Raw genomic sequence first — 19,388 nt, forward strand, 5'->3', positions numbered from 1 at the left:
TTTTCAGTGTGTTGTGTAGTATGAAATTGTACTGTTAATATGTCGTTGAATTTTCCACCTCATCGCCAGACATGCTATACCATAAAGTATTTCCACTGAACTAATATAAAAAATGCAAAATAAATAACACGACAAAACAGTTCTTTGTTGCATAATTTTGGGAGTCTGTCGGCTACCTTCTGATTGGTGGTGAGGGGATACAAACTTAGTCACGTGTGGGACCGCATTCTTCTCATTGCAGCGCCACCTAGCTGTAAGTATAAGAACCAGTCAGCATTGCCCTGGGGAAGATGGTAGAATATCTTAAGTTGTGCAACAAAGAACTGCATCATCCATAAATTTAACTTGTGTACCGACCTACTCACCTACACCTACTGTTGTGACATCGTTACTTTCACAGGACCAGGTTCCCGCCAGGCCCGTTCCGGAACCAGAGGAACTGATTTTCACCATAGATGACGAGATACGTGATGCAATCATACATACAGAGGAGACATTTATTAAACAGGTACTTATTACTACACTTCTCACTAAATTCAGCTGTAAACCAACGCCCTGCAGTTTAACCATAGATTCCAAGAACATTGGAAATGATTCCATCACATTTTGGAAATAACACCATGTATAGATTCTAACGTCATATGTTTGACCCAGGCTTCGGACTTGGAACTAATCTGCCCCAGCTTCACAGACTATGGGAAGAAGTTCATCCGTAGTTTCCAGCTCCACCCGGACTCCTACATGCAGACTGCACTACAGCTGGCCTACTTCAGGCTGCATGGAAAGTAAGTGCAATAGGTACAGACTCACATGGCGTCATTGTTGAGACGAGATAGTTATAATCAAATATTCTAGATCATGTTGACCTTGTCACATGTGCCAACTTAAGTATTATATTTAACCATTAACGTTTGGGCTTTCCATGCTTTTCCTTCCCCAATCATGACGCCAGACCTGCCCCAACGTACGAGACAGCGACGCTGCGGCAGTACTACCACGGCCGGACCGAGACTGTCCGGACCTGCAGCATGGAAGTGGTCAACTGGTGTAAGGCCATGGTGGACAACACAGTCCCGGTATAACATTCTCATTACTTGTATACGTACACATATATTGCGTATTTAACTAAGTCTTTTGAATAAAGCAACATTCTGAAATAATATGTGCCTGTCCATCCTTATTCTGTGCTTACATACGTTCACAGAATTTCCATTGGAATTCCTGAAAGGAGTATATGTGATATCATGATACTTTTTTTTATTCCTCTCTAGGTTGTAGAGAAGAAAGAACTAATGTTGTCGGCGTTGAAAAAACATGTACAACTTATGGAAGAGGCGAAAAACATGTTGGGTAATTACAATTTTATTTTGTGATGTATCCATCATTGCATTGAGAGAGAGAGAGAGAGAGAGAGAGTGAGAGAGAGAGAGAGAGGAAGAGAAAGAGAGAAATCTGCGGTGTGGCAAATGCGTTCTTAATGCTACGGCCGTGTGGCGCGTTGGATACACGCCATCCCTCGATCTCGGAAGTTAAGCAACGTGCAATCCGGACAGTTCTTGGATGGGAGACCACCCAAAAGCAAGGACGACCGGATGCTGTAGCCGGACCAAGAATTCCACGAAATCGGTTCGAAAGACACGTTAAACGGGGGCCCCGTGTTCGAGGAGTTGCCTCGATCACGTAGATCAGCCTCATTACTCAAAACATTGGGTACCTACTGGCTGCAAATACACCAGCAATTTACCTTTCTATTGCTTTTTCTCAGGCTGTGATCGCCACCTCTTTGTTCTGCAAACTCTTGCCAAAAGTGCAGGAATTCCTCTTCCTTCAATCTACAAAGATGAGGCGTACACTAAAAGGTAGGAAGAAGTCTTTAGAGGTCTATTCCAGCCGTTGTTTGGCCATCATTTTAAGACATCTTCTGAAAGCCAAATTTTGAGAGAGTAAATAACAAACAATACTATGTAAAACGTAAGATATGCTTTTCTTGCATGCGAATTGTTGTCTATAATATTGATATTCGAATTCTCTCTTCCAAACTTGTGTTGACGACTGAAGTGGTGGTGGTGGTAACTACGTCCTGTCTACTAGTCTGATTGGCTATACGCCAGCCCCAGGGGCAGCTGCTCCAATGGTCCATCACGGCTATTGCATCTTATACAACATCCAACCAGACAGGTTTGTCATGCTTCCGTGTAAGGCAAATGTTAATTTGCTTGTATGGCTTACAAATAATCAGCTGTATGAATCGTTACCAAATGTTACCTCTGTTGTTAAACAACGCCGACCTCTCCTTGCCGGCCATGTGGCCCGGAGTAGAGAGCCAGCCGGAAAACTCTTGTTCTGGACATCATTAAGAAACGGGTTGGTCGCCCAAGGCTAACTTTGAAGAAGCTTATTGAGATAGAAACTGAACTTCTCGCAGTTTCGCATTTTCAGTATTTTAACATATTGTTTGTTTGTTTGTTTGTTTGTTTGTTTGTTTTCAAACTTTGTTTCTTTTTATTTGAGATTAACTTACAGTGTGAGTGCCTGGAAGAGTTGTGAGGAGACCAGTGCTGAGAAGATGTCGTCTAGTATACAACAGTCACTCAGGGACATGCGCCAACTGCTCATGACGTCATAATACAACCATCACAGTTACCAAAGAAAAAAAATTCTAATTTTCTTCAGTTACTGTTCAGGAAGAACATCACTGTATAGCTATTTGTACTTGCAAAGAAGCAGATATGGAATCATATCTACAACATACCAGCCAATGAAAGACTTTGTCCCACATGCCATAATGACATAGAAAATGAATTTCATTTTGTAATGGATTGTCCGACTTATGAAGAAGACCGTCAAAAGTTATTTCAAAATATTGTATGTAAGTCCGAAATTGTACTGCCACATGCTAGGTCAGAGGTATTCCATTTGATATTATCATGTCCTGTTCATATATCTGCCTACGTTGGCCAATTTATTTACAACTCATTGCAAAAACGAGATAATGCCTTATGATACTCACTAGATTGTTTATACTGTTATATTATATTACATTAGTTGTTAGTTATTTGTATTAGTATATAGTTGTTCACATTGCCATACATTGTAACTGTTACAATTGTCGCGCAATAAAGTTACAAAGTTCCAAATATCATTAAAGATCACCCTCTAATGACATATTGTCGTAAGTACCTCTTCCTACAAGGGTCTGGAGCTGAGCGAAGCTCTCTCCGATACTGTCTCTACTGATGTAATAGAAGTGTTGCAACGATGGTGTGAAGATTATAAATGCACACAGCTTCATATGCACAAGTTGACGGAGATGATTTATTCCGTGTGTACAGACTAGACCCAAGATGCTCTTCAGCACTGTCTCGGTGTCCCTATTAAAAAAAAAGCTTGTCCATGTATCAACTACTATACTGTTGTCCTTAATTACGTACCTGGCGTCCCTGTGGATTGATGGACGGCCATTCTCACGAGTATGGCAACTCTACTGGTTTGCAGTCCTATTTTGACGGGTCTTCCTTGCCTTTCTCTTCGCCTCGACGGCTGCTACCCTCTCAGACTCGAAGGTTGACACGGTGGTGTTGGTCAGCTGTCGCCCGGCGTTGCGGTCAGAACATAGTTTTTCAAGGTTTACTGGGTCAACAGTTCTTTAGTTAATATTTCAGAGTGTCCTTACATCTCTTTCTCTGTCCACCCCTTGGGCGTGTCCCTTGATGCAGTTGGCCAAACAGAATCTGTTTGGGAAGGCGGTTATCTGGCATTCGAACACAGTGCCCGGTCCATCGTAGATTAACTAGTGGATTAACTAGTAAACAATAGACCTACGCTAAATCACCAAGATATTCTCACAGCAAATGTGTGCGTATTGAATCATGGAACGTCCAATCGTGTTCTGCAAACAAACCGTTGGCCCACCAAAACCTTTGACCTGCCTTATCTATACAGTGTCTGTTTAGAGCTGACTTCTTAACTGAAGTGGTGTATTTTGCATGTCAGTAGTATATTCATTCTGTTCTGTTTGCCTTTAATGATCGTGGTTAGGACTCTCAAACACGTCACAAACGTAGCTACGAAAAAGAGTAAAATAGATATCAATTATGCAAATATGACCTGATTAGCATAATCAATTACAACAATATTTTTTCACTAGACCACGACTAAATCAACGAACACATTTTACAGTTCGTCCAGTTCATCTCAATAGTACACCAATACACAACGGACCACGTACATGGACCCCTACTCTTTTCGGTAAGCGCGGTGTGTTCTTTAACGTACTCGTACTTGTGGCTCTCGAGACGGAGGATATCGGATCCTACACGGGACCTCTATTTAACGTCCTGTCCGAGGAACGGCCCTAAACGAAGCTAGGTTCTCATTTCACCTGACCGAAGTGAGGAAAGTCGTGTAAAGTGCCTTTTCCAAAGGCACAAGATCGGTGGCACATCACTGGTTTCGAATCCAGAACCTCTGTGATATGAATCGGACACCCTGCCGATTGCGCCACAATACCCGAAGTTGGTAAATTAACAAAAGAACCAGCATTCTTAGTCGCGAGGGATCCCTAAGTAATCCCATCTGCCCACTCGTCTGATTGACCTTTGTACCGGTTGATGACCTAACGAACCAGTTCAACCAATTGTCTCCTTGAACAGATAGGTGGGTTCAGGTATTCGTTGCTCTCATTGTCTACTTGAATAGGTCAGTGACCTGAAGAACCAGTTGCTCTCATTGCCTGTACAGGTTGGTGACCCGAATAATCATCTCCATTGAGCAGGTTAGGTGCAGGTAGACACTAGAAATACCTGCACAGCTCAAATACCTGCTCTAACATACTGTCCCCGCTAACAGCACTAGAGCCCCCATGTCGCTGACCACAGTACATCGTACCGTCCAGGACTGCGCCCTCCAGCTGCTGGAGTATGTCGCCTCCCGCACAGGGCTTACCGAAGCCGTCAGGAAACTTCAGCTGGCGCGGCAGTTTGCGGCCAGCGACGACGAACTGAAGCAACTACAAGTAAGTGAAGTGTAACCTAGTGCTTATCCCTGTCCTTTAGAGATAGTTGATCATTGATGATTTCACATTTCTATGGCACAGTAAGTGGTTGATTTCCAAATGTATTGTACAGGTTCTACATTGACTTTCAATGCACAGGGGTACACCTTTAAACCCTATCCTTTAATAATTGGGACATATGTTCTTACTGATATGACCCAGTTACGCCAGTTTAGATTTGAATACATTGTTAAACCTTTGGGGGTGACATCGCAGTAAATAGACACAAGTCATTCGCCTTTTCTTGTGATGTTCTCAAAATATTTTCCAAAATCTTTGACAAGCTTTTTTTCTTCTATGGAGGTTCTATACAACCTCCTTGCTTATATCAATGATGGTGATATATTTGCTTGGATAGTTCCCACTTACGTTACCGCTAATGTCTAGCGACTATCGAAGCTACCGTTACCGTTACCAGGATGGTAATATACTGAAATGTACTGTAAATGCAGAAATGTTTGCGGTGGTTTTATGTTCGCGGTTTTCGCAAGGCAGTCTTAACGCTAACTTAAACCACCGCGATCATCTTTCCATTACAGTATGTGACTAAAGTGTATGGCACTACCGCGAAGACTCCACTTTCCCGCTAATTGAAAAAAATAACGCGAAATTAAATCCCCGCGAACTTAAATGCATTTACAGAAGTATGTTAAGTCGTGCTAAGGCTGTTTCCTAGGGCTTTGATACCCCCTATGCAACCATGTGGTAACACGCAAATCCTCGAGGGAAACAACAGTCGCTATCATCCCGGTCAAAGGTCAAAACACTTGTTCAAAAATACCTCGCACAAAGATGTCAATCATATGAGGGGTGTAGAAGAATAAGGCCTGCAAGCAAAAAGCTGTAAACTTTGTGATAAAAATGGGGCGAGCATCTAAGTGTGGGCATTTTAGGACAAGAATTTCTGACTTAGATTACCAGTAGCCAGGTGTAGTCTCAGTCTAAGTAGGTAGATGGCGCACTCCTTCTAGTATACAAGCAGATGGTGGGAGGAAAGATCGTAGTGATCCTGGCAATCACAAGGATGTTGTTTTCAGTGACACGATGTAGCTTGAAAACTGCCGTGGTCTTTCCTCCCAAAATCAAAGTGATTTCAGAGTTTATGTGTTTCTGTGGTCTATTCATAGCTGAAGTGGCTACCGGGAGGTCTACAAGAATGGTTACTGGAGAAAGCGATCCAAGTGTTTGGAGAGCCGACATGGAAGTACCAGGACTCCCTCCCACCTTTACCTGTACCTCCTCTCAAGAACACACTGGACAAGTATCTAGAGTCTGGTAAGGTTGTCAGTCTGGTATTGAGATAGACAAAAAGCAAACTGCGAGCAAAATCTGCATGTAGCTCACCTATAGAAACTACACCGTGTAAACTGCACCAGTTTACTTAAATTAGTAATATACACATAGTGCTTAGTGCATGTTTGCTTATTCAATACATGTACACGGCTATCATAACATTAGCAGATACTGCTAAAAGCGTGTGCACAAGAGAGATATGTAAGTAAACATTATTTCCATATCAGTCAGTAACTACTCAATACCAATGCCAGTATTGTTTTGCAAAACTAGTAAAACCGTTTGTGACGGCGGAGGAATACAAGCAGACAGAGGCGGTGGTGAGGGAGTTTGAAGAAGGGGTCGGCCAATCGCTGCATCAGCAATTACTGGAGAGGGCAAAGGTTAAAAGGAACTGGGTACGTAAGACACCGGATGTGACGTTTGATTAGTTACTTAGTACGTCTAGGATTCTGGGTAATCAACCAAACATGCATATACAATAAGTCTTGCTGATGTTGTGGAGGACAAAGAACTTGACATAATTTTTATGTTAATTTTTTTTCATTTTTTTGTCCACGTTGGTCAAGACAACCACACATTCCAACAAACCGTAAATACTAATATTGAATATTAATATTGCACATGCTAGTAATTTTGTTGCTCAACAAGTGTAATAATATAAAACAACGTATGGCATTTTACGACAATTGTAATAACTTATATAACATACTCCACAAAAGACTATGTAGAACATAATGATATTTGATATTCTTTGGTGGGATGTCTTGGCCCTTTTTCATAACGGACTGTCCTATATCTCAAATCGATGAGTTCAGGATAATTAAATTTCAGTATATCCCATAATTAAATTTGCATGTCATTGCCTACAGAGTCTACAGTTTCACAGACCATGGCCATAAACTCATGGGAAAACAAAGTTGTATTTCCTCAGCAACATCATTTCTTTATCCTAAATCCTGTGTCCTGATCCTCAGATTGAAGAGTGGTGGCTGGATCTAGTGTACCTTCGGTCTCGCCACTCCCTCCCCCTGACTTCCAACATTGCCGGGTTCATACCGACGACGGACCACATGTGGCCGTCTGGAGTGGAACCGGAGGACCAGGTCCCGCTGTATCTCTGGGTGTCCATGCATCTGTGGAAACTCCTCAGGAAGTAAGTCCAAGACAATTCATTTCTGAATGCCCATCTATGAAACAAGAAGCAAACAATCGTACTACCTTCAACTGCTTAAAAGCATCGTTATATGTAATATATATCTTATGATTGAGATTCCAGAATCATTATAAGTCATATTGCTTTTGAATTTCTGTTTGGTATTGTTACCTCCATGAAATGTCATGGAGGTTATATTTTACCCTGCGTTTGTGTGTGTGTCTGTCTGTCTGTCAACAAGATAACTCAAGAATGGCTGGATGGATTAGTTTCATACTTGGTGTGTTGGTGGGGTGCGATGAAAGCTGGAAGTGATTAGATTTTGGGCCCCCTAGCGACTATCCTTGGTACTGCAACACAACTTCCGGTTTTGCTATCTCGTGTTCTGAACAAGATACGGTCCTAATTTTCAAAGTAGTAAATAGCTCTTGTGCTCAGGAATAAGTGACATAAGTTTGGGCCCCCTAGCGTCTAGTTTGGGGATAGCAGGGGCATTTTTGTCAAAAACTTCTGAAGTGGATAACTCAAGAAGGGAACAATGGATTTTCATGATTTTTGGTATGTAGTTACCTTAGACTATGTTATACAAGATAAAATCCTAATTATGCAAAACTAGATGACATTTGCATAATTAATGAGCTTATTCTATCATAGCAGTTTTTTCTACGTATCTCTTGTACCGGACATGATATGGTTTTGATATTTGGGTGGTAGATAGCTTTTAACGTCATGACAAAGTGGGACAAGTTTCAGCCCCCTAACATTTAATTTTGGAACTGCAGGGGCATTTTTATCAACACACTCCAAAGCGGATAACTACAGGAAGGAATGATGCATTGCCATCATTTTTGGCATGCAGAAAGGTTAGACAAATATGCTCATAATGATATACACTCATATACATTTTATGCAAATGAGAACTTAATTTGCATAATTAATGAGGAAATTGTACAATTCCATTGTTTTCAATAGCTGAACTTCAGTGAATGTAACACATGTAAGTTATGATAGGTGAAACATAAGCAGATACCAAATATGCAAATGAGGAACTGATTTGCATAATATATACAAAAATAGCAAATCCGCATAATGACATGATGGAAATTTTATACTTGTGATATGTGTACGTTAGTCAATAATGAACATCGTCATGCATAAATGATGTAAAAGGTAAGTCGTTTGCATGAAATTTACAAAAGCTCAAAATTTTCATGGAGGTATGAGGTCGCCGAACTCTAGTTATGATTATATTGAAATCTTTTTTTTCGTTATTATTTACGCTGTTCTTGTAAGTATTCAGGCATTTGATTTCAGAAATCTACTATTATCATCATTCTGTTGGATGGTTCTCCAACTTTAATTAATGAGACAATGCATAGTCTTTTTTTATAATTAATAGCGAATGCTAACAAACGCCCACTTTGGAGAAGTCAGCGCTGCACGAATCTGATCCTTGTTTTTTTTCTTTGAAATCAATAAAGGAGTTTATTGACCCACATATTGAAGTTTGAACGTGTAATATTCACATAATGCTAAATGGACTTTTCCGTGGTGTCGTGACTGCAGTCTTCTTTTAACTTTATCTTAGAATCATACCCATTAAAAGTTCACAAAAGAAAATGATTATGCACGTTTACTGTGTAGAATTTAATATATCTATGTCAATTTCTTACAGTGAAGACTCGAACACCTAGTCTCCAAGCAGACCCTACGGTGCCTTAGAGATAGTATCAAAGCTGGCCAAGGAGTGTAGCCGACCAAATGAAGTCAAACGGGAAACTTGTGACGCTATACTGGCCTTGGCCAGCTTTGATACTATCTCTAAGGCACCGTGGGGTCTGCTTGGAGACTATCAAGAACACCATGAACATCTTTAAAGAGTTATTTTTTTTATTCTAGAGAGCAGATACCGGTTGACAAGGCTGTACTTACAGGACAGCCATTCTGTATGGACCAGTTTCGTAACATGTTATCAGCTCACAGGATTCCTGGTGTGACCATGGACAAGATTGTCAGCCACTTTAGGACAGGTATCCTCATGTGTCCATTTTGGATGATGTTTAATAGATTTGTTTATCTGGGCTATTGTTGCATGGAAATATATATCTAGTTATGCTAAGTATTTCCACATACTTAGCATAACTCACCTTCAAATAACATTTAAAACGGCTCCAAAAATTTCAACATTTAAGCGTATTATGAAACTGAGAGCTGACCTCTGACCTCACCACCGGACTGCATTATGAATATGGATAACGGTCTTTTATGTATATTTTTTGTATGTCATTTATTGTGTTGATGTGACATGTATGTGTTATCCGGGGCCCCACTGTAAAGCAGTGTGGTTACCATGAGTTGGGCTACCCTGGCTAAAGAAAACAGAATTAAAAAAATACTAGTAATAACCTTGTGTACATTGATAGTGTTTCTCAGTTGTGACAAGAACGTGATGTAGGTAAACATGGTATAGACCTTCGTACTTCGCCGTTTAAACTTTTTCCGCCCTATTTTTTGCTCAGAATCTGAAGGCCCATCACCCACCCACATTACCGTGCTGTGTAAGGGACGTGTGTTCAAGATGGAGTGTGTCGATCAAGAGGGCGAACCTCTGACTCCTGCAGAACTTAAATTGTAATTTCAACGATTAGCTTCAAATATTTGTACAGTAGAAGCCAGTTAACTGCACAACGGATTACCGCACACTTCTGTTAATTGCACGAAATTCCAAAATCCCAAACCGGTGCGGTCCAGCTGGATAACGTCGCATTGTTCCACCACCTGGATAATTGCACGGAATACGTTGGCAAATGGGGTGTGCATTTACACGGCTTCTACTGTACTAAAATTGCAATTAATCATTGAGCTCCAAGGACAGAACTATTATGTTTTGGTACGTTTATGAAGGTTAGACATCCAGGTAAGCAATATTCAATATACGTTTAGAGTGACATCCATCACTCTTCGTCAGTGTCACCTGGTGACGCTGAAGAAGAGTGATGGATGTCACTCTATTGTACTTACGGCGGGTTTATTTTACATTATCTTCGTTTCTTGACCTAAAATTACCTAACTTTTTGTTGATTTAAATGAATGTGACGCTGAAGAAGAGTGATGGATGTAACTCGAAACGTCCGGAAGTAAATATCCGTTTTTATCCAGTTGTAGAGATTGAATTGTATTTGAATATTGTGTTTTGGTAATGATAAATTTTTCGGCTATTGTCTTTTAGGCATTCTTTTAAATCAGTAGCAATTTAGCTTGACAAAAAGTTAGGTTATATCAGGTCAACCCATGAAGATAATGTAAACTGAATTTATGTTACAATCTTAAACTCTATGTCCGTGCACAGAATAAAGAGCCTACCAACAAGCTTTCGATCAGTCCTCTGATCCTTACCGAATTGAGATGACCCAAAGTCTAAGTCACACATCCAGACCGGAAGTGTGACGTCAGCAAGGTGCTTGGTGGTAGGTATCGCCCCCCGTCTCGGTTGAGGGCAGGTTGGTAGGCTCTGATGTAAATGGCCTCTTTCACTTCATGAGAAGTTAAAAAAGTTAAACCCTTCCCGCGCCTGATGGCGCATAGGGCGGCGCTCATCTCTGTTTCCTTAGCCCTAGCCTGGGCCACACAACGCAATCACTACAGCAGGGAGCTAGTCCACTGGTAGTGGTGTGTGTTCAACTTCCATACTCTTTCCCGAATGCTGAGTGCTAAGCAGAGAATGCAGCATGTACCATTTTTAAAGCCTTTGGTATGACTCGGCCGGGGATCGAACTCACGACCTACCGAATGCAAGGCGAACACTCTACCCACTAGGCCATTTCACCGGAAAACTCCATGAGAAAATAAACTAAAGTTGTTTCATTTTGTTTTTGAAGGCAACTGCAAATGCTGAAACAACAATGTGAGAACATGTCAGAGGGACCTCACATCTCTGCGCTGACTGCGGGAAACAGGACGGAATGGGCAAAGGTACATGGTCACAAGTAGACCTCCATGTGATCATTGCTTAAGCTAAGGGCACAACCCGCCGAACGCACAACCAAGTGCTGTCTACTTACAAAAACGATCTTGCCATTCCTTCCCCACGTTTTCAGAAAAAAAAACGTGGCGGATGTGACCTCCCCAAAAAAAACTTACGGACAAAACCACGTACTTTGGGTTGTGCCCTTAGCTTTAGAGTATATGCTTGAAGTGTGAGACAACAGATGGCTCACCTTTTCATCAATGAGAGATATGATTTGTGTTTGAAAGTGATGTTTATCCTTTCACTTATTTCTGGGGTTGAGTTACACGTTCTGTTGCTAGCGTGCTTCCTGTGAGAAAGAAAATATTTTTTCTCGTTTATGACACAGACTAGAGAGAAGATGGTGGAGATGGACCCAGTCAATGCTCATAACCTGTCCGTCATCGAGAAGAGTATCGTGGTAGTAGCGTTTGACGATGCCATGCCGAAGGACGGTGGAGAGGTAGGTGGTGACGTTTTGAGCCTTATGGGCACATCTTACGGCGTATCTGGTACTATGCAAATTTACTATAGATTTTCGCTTAAAGCATAGTATTGTGTAATTTCATACTCATACAACATTTTCTTCTATAAATTTATATATGTTTTTTCACCCTATCTAGGCTCTCTACCAGGCGTTGGTGGGAAGTAGCAGGAACAGATGGTTCGACCATTTCAACACAGGGGTGGTCTTCAAGAGCGGCCTTTATGCTAGCAACTTTGAGGTTCGTTTCTTTTTTACCTTCGCCAAGAAGGTTTTGTTTTCGGGTGCGTGTGTCTGCTTGTTTGTGGACAGTGTAATGCAAGAAGTTGTGACGGATCTTTATGATATTTGGTGTGTTTGTAACGGTTTGTAAAAGAAAGAAAGAAACAGGTACCTTTTGTGAAGACCAACGCAAAATTATGCAAATTAGAACTTGGTATGCATACTTAATGAGGCAAATTCCGATTGTGCTACATTACATGAACTTCATGCTCAGTACTTGGTTCCCTTTGACCATTATTGGATTAAGTAATGTAAATCATTACTTAATTTGCGTAAACACTGAACATGTGTGATTCGGAAAGACGGTATAATAAATTCATATGAACTATGTTATCAAAGGCGTCTTTGAATATCATGATCATTTGGATTTGCACTGTAGCAAGAAAGATTAACTCGGCGAAGGTATGAGGTTATGGAACTTTACTTTGAATATATGCTGACGTTGAATCAAATATTGTACATTATACACATTTCTAAACAATTGTGGTTAACCATGATCATATGAAGGTATTATATTGATTGCACAAATAGATCTACGCCATAACGCCATAGTACCATTATAATGTTTCTTAGTCGCCTGTTTGTTTGTTTGTTGTTTGGTTGGTTGTTTGGTTGGTTGGTTGGTTAAATTTCCTTACCGTTTCATTTTTCAGCATTCCCCGGCTGATGGCATGGTGGCTGTATACTGGGGATACTTCCTTTTTGCTCAGTTACAAAGGATTGGTCCAATACAGAAGGTGACCTAATCAAATTATCTCATGAATGTATTTCCTTCTTCTGGCCTCTCTGTAGTATATCGGACACCCAACACGAACTTTAACTGGAAGCGCATCTGTGTTGATAGAATCAATAGTCTGACAAACATGAAGTTATTTTGTTTGTACTGTCAACTTATGACGACTACTGCCGATCGTGTGATATGTAACTTCGGTCATGGTCATAATGCAGTAGTAGTATCCAGTATGTATCTTCCGATTTTCCGTCTCCTGACTGTTCTGTACCATAGTTAAAGAACTCATGATGACGCAGAAGTAAGTCAAAGATACAAATTGTGACTTACTGGAGAATACAGTTCTTTGTTGGACAACGAAAGGGATTTACCTGTCAATGTTTTGCTGGTATTTCCAATGCCTATACCTTCCTCGGGGCAATGCCGTCTTGTGATGAGGGGCGATACAAACTTAGTCACGTGTTGGACCGCATTCTTGTCACTGCAGCGCCACCTAGCTGTAGGAAGACGAACCAGTACGTTTTGCCCTGAGGAAGGTGGCAGAAGGAATACCGTATGTGTACAGATAAATGCCATAGGTTATGCAACAAAGAACTGTATCATTTATTGTGTACCGAGCCAATAAACTTTTCATTACAATAAAGCAAAAGCAGAAATGTCACCATAATCATGAACAAAGTTTGGGGAGTCGAGCTAAGGCTGGCAGTCCTAGAGACTGGTTCGGAATAACCCAATGACATCGTTATTGTTTAAGGCTCAGGTCCCCGCCAGACCCGTTCCGGAACCAGAGGAACTGGTTTTCACCATAGATGACGAGATACGTGATGCAATCGTACATACAGAGGAGACATTCATCAAACAGGTAGATCTATGTCGGTAAATTTATTGATTTATCAACGTGAAAAGGTAGAGGACTCATAGGTCATTTCCTCTTGCAAGCTGCTAATGCTAGCGTCATCTCATGCAAATTGAAACTAAAAGTACAATAGCGAATAACAACACAGCATCTATGATTGGGCAGTCTAAGATAGAGGAGAAAGTGTAAAGCAACATCATATTTAGAATTGTAAATTGTCCATTGAAGGATTGATTGCAGTTTCGATGTAGAATGCTCTAGATATGAAGAACATTAGAGATATTACAAGTTCAGATACCGTTTTGAAAATGATACTATGTTCCAATGTCCTTGGTTCGACCCAGGCTTCGGACATGGAACTAATCTGCCCGAGCTTCACAGACTATGGGAAGAAGTTCATCCGTAGTTTCCAGCTCCACCCGGACTCCTACATGCAGACTGCACTACAGCTGGCCTACTTCAGGCTGCATGGAAAGTAAGAGCAATACGGACTAACGTTGAGAGATATCATTATGACCAGATATATCTAGATCAAGGTGGCGGCACCATCCCTGTGTTTTGTTAAAGGGAGCTACACGGGCAACGTATTGAATCACACTCAAGGTGAATCTATCATTTTGAATGATGGAAAAGAAAGCAAGTGCTTTATCTGAGGTGGAATTATTGGGGATTTTAACAATATTACGTGCCGTTCGTACCTTGCGGGGAAGTGAACTAATGATTATTACCGCAACGGCTGGACTTTCACATGCTTTTCCTTGCAATGCCTAGCGGTACGCAGTACGTTGATCCTCTATACTCACCAAAACGTCCCTATCCCCCTGTCTCTTTTTGGTCAACCGTTCCCTGGGAACTTCCGTTATCGAATGTGACGACGTCAGACCTGCCCCGACGTACGAGTCGGCAACCCTGCGGCAGTACTACCACGGCCGGACCGAGACTGTCCGGTCCTGCACCATGGAAGTGGTCAACTGGTGTAAGGCCATGCTGGACAACACAGTTCCGGTATGTTGTTGCTCATTACATACATGTTGTTGTTGTCTCTATTATCCGCTTGTTTCGTCGGAAGATGGTCACATACATGAGTAGTACGTATTGACTGAAGTTTGTTACTTACAACAACGTTCTGAAATAAATTTTCTCTTGTTCAAAATATTGTTTAATAACCACATTGGGTATGTCCTCGGAAAGAAACATGACCGTCTAACGATAAGTTATCTTTTGTTTCTAGGTTGAAGAGAAGAAAGAACTAATGATGGTGGCGTTGAAGAAACATTTACAAATTATGGATGAGGCAAAAAGCATGCTGGGTAAGTGTAGTCCATTTTTTTCTGATGTATCAGTCATTGACATATGAAACTTGCCGTCTTACAAATCAATTATCTGAGTACACAGCAGTGTATATATCTCTTTTGTTGGCTTCTAGACAGTCATCGTGCCAAACCTTCATTTCACCACATTAAATCATTCTTCTACGCAGAGCTTTGCTTGCGGCTAATACGATTTACCAGCTGTCAGCCAATTAGCTGCACCTAAAGCAGTTAGGAGATTATCTGATTGGCTGACAGCTGGTTAGATGCCACGCCCACCACATAAGTGAGAACCTCAGGCCCAGGCCCTAATGTCTACTGCAGACACCGCGGCCACCGGTAAGGGTCAACGTAGGAGAATAGGCCTCTTTTATATATTGAAACGTTGCAATTGAACAAACGTTTCCTTTAGGCTGCGATCGTCACCTCTTTGGTCTGCAAGTTCTTGCCCAAGGTGCAGGGATTCCTCTTCCTTCAATCTTCACAGATGCTGCCTACACGAAAAGGTAAGACAAACGTTTTCAGAGTCTTACATTCCAGACATGGTTTGGCCATTCACTGTTACTTGGTACACATGTAACGTTATATATATATATATATATTCCGAATGTCAATTTTCAGTAGTAAGCGACGAACATTTCAGCATGTAAATTGTCAAACTTTAGATAACAAATCCTTTTCTATTTTGTCATTTATGTCGTTATGTATGACCTCGACATTCTCATTTCCAAACTGCTGTTGCCGACTGAAGTGGGGGAGGGGGGAACTTCGTCCTGTCGACAAGTCTGCTTGGGTACACGCCGTGCCCAGGGGCAACTTCTCCCATGGTGCATCACGGCTATGGAATCTTCTACAACATCCAGTCGGACAGGTTGGTCATCCACAAAAGGAACTGTAAGGTTCATGTTTTACTACTCGCGAATAGAAGAAGAAATCTCAAATCTTCATGAAATCCTCAACATTGAACTGCCACATGCAAATTTGCGCCCACACCATCTTTCACCTTACATCCTGTCACTTTGCAATATATCCAAATAACTGCGGACACACACCAAGGCTAACAAACACACAGGCCGAAAACGATACTAATCTCCAAGCAGGTCCTACGGTGCCATAAAACATAAAAGATAATTCGAATTTCAAAACCGTCAGTAGAAATGTAGGATCTTTGGAGGTAACACAACGCCATGTTTCGCCTTTGTATTTCTGTTCTAACGTTATAATAGAAGTTTATTTGCAAGTTCGTGCCCGAGGGCTAATTGCAAGTACATGGTATACACATAGTGACAATGGACAGTCATAAACAATATTCTAATCTAATACTAGTGTTGGCTATTTCTAAGCAGGTTGGGTTTGACTTCTTTTTTGGAAGCAGAGGGAGACGAATATTTTCAAGTACAAAATGTATCGTGTGTGGCAAAGAATGGAACAGTACTAGCTGGCACAAAATCAAGAAGTCATGAGTTCTATTGATTCCCTGCAAGGTTGTGTCCTCGGGAAAGGCACATTAGACGACTTTCTTCACTCCACCCAGGTGTAAGAATGGGTACCTGACTTAGGTTGGGGAGGTGAAAGGTGAAGAAAGGAGAGGGATGGGCTCCGCTTTCCAATACCGTACCCTAAACATTGTAACTTTAGATAACAACCCACTGCCCCTCTGGCCTCAAAAAAGCTATTTGACTAACTAACTTTTAATTTTCGAGATCTGTATCTGTATCTATATAGCCGGTATAACCGCCATTCGGCGTAACACACCAGCTTCGCAGGCGCGCGGCGCGGCAGCAGCTGGTTATATTACACCGAACGACCCGTCACACCTAACTTTTGCACATCTAACTGCAAGCGTTCTTTAAAACTATCCAGAGAAGATGCCCCTACTGTACTTGGTGATAACAAATTCCAATCTACGATAGTTCTGGGAAAATACGAATTTTTGAACACATCAATCCTAGCTTGGAAACTCTGGTACTTGAAGTCATGGCTGTTTCTTGTTCTTTTTTGAGCTGGTATTAGATACTTATCAGTCGGTACGTCCACCAGCTTATTGGTCATTTTGTACATCATGCAAAGTCTGGACATTTTCCTTCTGTCTTCAAGTGATGTCCACTGTAGATCTGTTTTCAATGTACATGTTCTCTGTGAGATCGTGTTTGCCTCGTGATGAGAATACTAATTCTAAAACTTTCTCCTGTATTTCATTTTTCTGCACATTTTAGGATCATGTACACCATTAGTGCCTGGAAGAGTTGTAAGGAGACCAGTGCTGAGGAGATGTCGGCTAGTATACAACAGTCACTTAGGGACATGCGCCAACTCCTCATAATGTCATAAGCATAAAAATTGGCATGAATTATGAATATTCAATCATGAATGTAACAAAAAACTACTTACGATGTTTATGATATAGACAAACAAGTGTGGTTCAGCACGAAAACCTAGAAACTTCATTGTTTAAATTAAAATTAGTAAATTTGGTAAAATATGCCTTTCAGAAACCCATTGCCAGGGCAATACGAAAAATTGTAGACATAAAAAATTATTGTAGAATTGTTGCCAACAAAATGTTAGGAAAAGTCACCAAGTTTGGTAGTGCTAGCATACGTCGTTAAGCAGTTATTCGACGTAACATGAGACGTCTATGATGTGGTGCTCTCTTGTTATGTGACAACTAGATTTTCTGATTTATTTGATTATTTGTTTACTTGTGTGTCGCAGGAAATTAAACAGTATTACATTACTATCACATATTAGAGAGTATATTATTATTTTATATCATTTTTCACTTAACTAACAACATTGTGAAGCTTAGTGAAATTGATCATTATTAGACATAAATCGTACAAATTAGTTAAATATTTACATAATTAATGTTACCTTCTTGTTTGGACGTATGCCTCTTGATTAGAGAGGATGATCAACCTAGACAAATTATGCAAATCAGAACCTTATTTGCATGATCAATGGAAATATTTATACTTCACTCGAAAAGATTAAAACCATTTAGCGAAGGTATGAGGTCGTGGAACTCTAGTTCTTGCAATGATTCCGGTTGAACGATGATTTTTCAAAGTTAACTGTGCAATTCTAGGGAGAGGCCTTCAACGTTCCAGTCATACCTGCCCATTTTACTTGTCGTTGCACATAAGGCCACACCACATAAGGCCACACCAAGAAAATTTAATGGATGACATCCTCTTAAGACTCCAAATTTAGTACGATACGGGCTGCAACGCTATATTTTATGTATTTTTCCATTATTTTTGCAGGGGTATATGACACGTGTTGCGACGCAAACGACTTGAAACGACACAAACGACTTGAGTGCATGATGACTTGCGATTAGCAGGCCTACAACAAGGCTTGTTGTTTTCACACTACAGTGCTAGTGGGCGATTCGGGCTTGTGTTCAGATGGTTGAACAGTAATTATTTGTCATTGTCAATATTAACTGAACAATTTAAGGGAGAGGCCGTCCTACCTGCCAAGTTTTCTTGTCGTTGCACATAACAAAAGTCACACCAAGAAAATTTCATAGATGACATCCTCTGTAAACTCCAAATTCAGTAAGATATGCGAAAAAAACAAGATGTGCAAAAAAACAAGATGGCCTAATTTTAAAAACGGACACCATAATCATAACGATGTAAAGAAGAATTCAAGCAGTCATGTACAATCTACAAAATAAATCTTAAAATTCTACTTAGAAAACAATAACAACGTGCGTAAATCCATGACATCATGATCCAATCGGCAGGTAGAGCTGCCTGTAAATGAGTCATCTTTTCTAATAGAAAAGTTGTCTTTTATGTATTTACCTTTTTTTGCAGTGGTTTATGACACAGACAGTGTTGTGACGCAAACAACTTGGGATCGTGAGCATTGCTACGCATGAGTGCATAATGATGACCCGATGAGGTCAAACGTGAGATTACTGATCTCACGCTTGACCTCATCTGGTCATCATTATGCCTGCGGTAGGCCTACAACAAGGCTGGTTGTTTTCACACTACAGTAGCGATTCAGACTCGTTCAAATGGGCTGGAGAGAAGAAACTCCTTCAGTTGATAACACGATTTCAAGAGAAAATTGGGACAGGTGCAGAAACGTGAAGCAGACCCCCCTTATATCGACACTCTATCTGATAGTATAATCAAACGACGAAAATACCTGTGCCTTAATACACACCAGTTTTGCATTGTAGGCCTAATACAAATGTAC

The 19,388-nt window shown here is 40.9% G+C and overlaps 2 protein-coding genes across 4 annotated transcripts in view; both read left to right on the forward strand.

The window, feature by feature from the left end:
- LOC118424334 overlaps window positions 1-2,493 on the forward strand; it is a 14,684-nt gene extending 12,191 nt beyond the window's left edge. Inside the window, exons 24-29 of the mRNA XM_035832883.1 lie at window positions 401-508; window positions 655-785; window positions 953-1,076; window positions 1,272-1,350; window positions 1,766-1,859; window positions 2,059-2,493. Of these exons, the coding sequence (XP_035688776.1) occupies window positions 401-508; window positions 655-785; window positions 953-1,076; window positions 1,272-1,350; window positions 1,766-1,859; window positions 2,059-2,383 (861 nt within the window). The 3' untranslated portion in view covers window positions 2,384-2,493. The remainder of the gene's footprint in view (window positions 1-400; window positions 509-654; window positions 786-952; window positions 1,077-1,271; window positions 1,351-1,765; window positions 1,860-2,058) is intronic.
- A 2,131-nt stretch (window positions 2,494-4,624) lies between these two features.
- LOC118424119 (peroxisomal carnitine O-octanoyltransferase-like) lies at window positions 4,625-18,180 on the forward strand. 3 transcript variants are annotated; one of them, XM_035832608.1, is made up of 18 exons: window positions 4,626-4,740; window positions 4,849-5,014; window positions 6,181-6,328; window positions 6,620-6,744; window positions 7,324-7,502; window positions 9,402-9,532; window positions 10,022-10,133; window positions 11,381-11,474; window positions 11,858-11,971; window positions 12,132-12,233; window positions 12,928-13,011; window positions 13,759-13,866; window positions 14,205-14,335; window positions 14,742-14,865; window positions 15,092-15,170; window positions 15,583-15,676; window positions 15,922-16,041; window positions 17,387-18,180. In XM_035832608.1, exons 2-18 carry the CDS (start codon window positions 4,862-4,864, stop codon window positions 17,499-17,501), a joined length of 2,013 nt encoding a protein of 670 aa, XP_035688501.1. In that variant the 5' UTR covers window positions 4,626-4,740; window positions 4,849-4,861; the 3' UTR covers window positions 17,502-18,180. The 3 variants fall into 3 exon arrangements, with proteins under 3 accessions (XP_035688500.1, XP_035688502.1, XP_035688501.1); XM_035832607.1 differs by having other exon boundaries at window positions 4,625-5,014; XM_035832609.1 differs by having other exon boundaries at window positions 4,625-5,014; window positions 13,765-13,866.
- Window positions 18,181-19,388: the final 1,208 nt, after the last annotated feature.

This window comes from Branchiostoma floridae, chromosome 10 (genome assembly GCF_000003815.2).
Source record: "Branchiostoma floridae strain S238N-H82 chromosome 10, Bfl_VNyyK, whole genome shotgun sequence".
In the NCBI taxonomy this organism is placed as follows: domain Eukaryota; kingdom Metazoa; phylum Chordata; class Leptocardii; order Amphioxiformes; family Branchiostomatidae; genus Branchiostoma; species Branchiostoma floridae.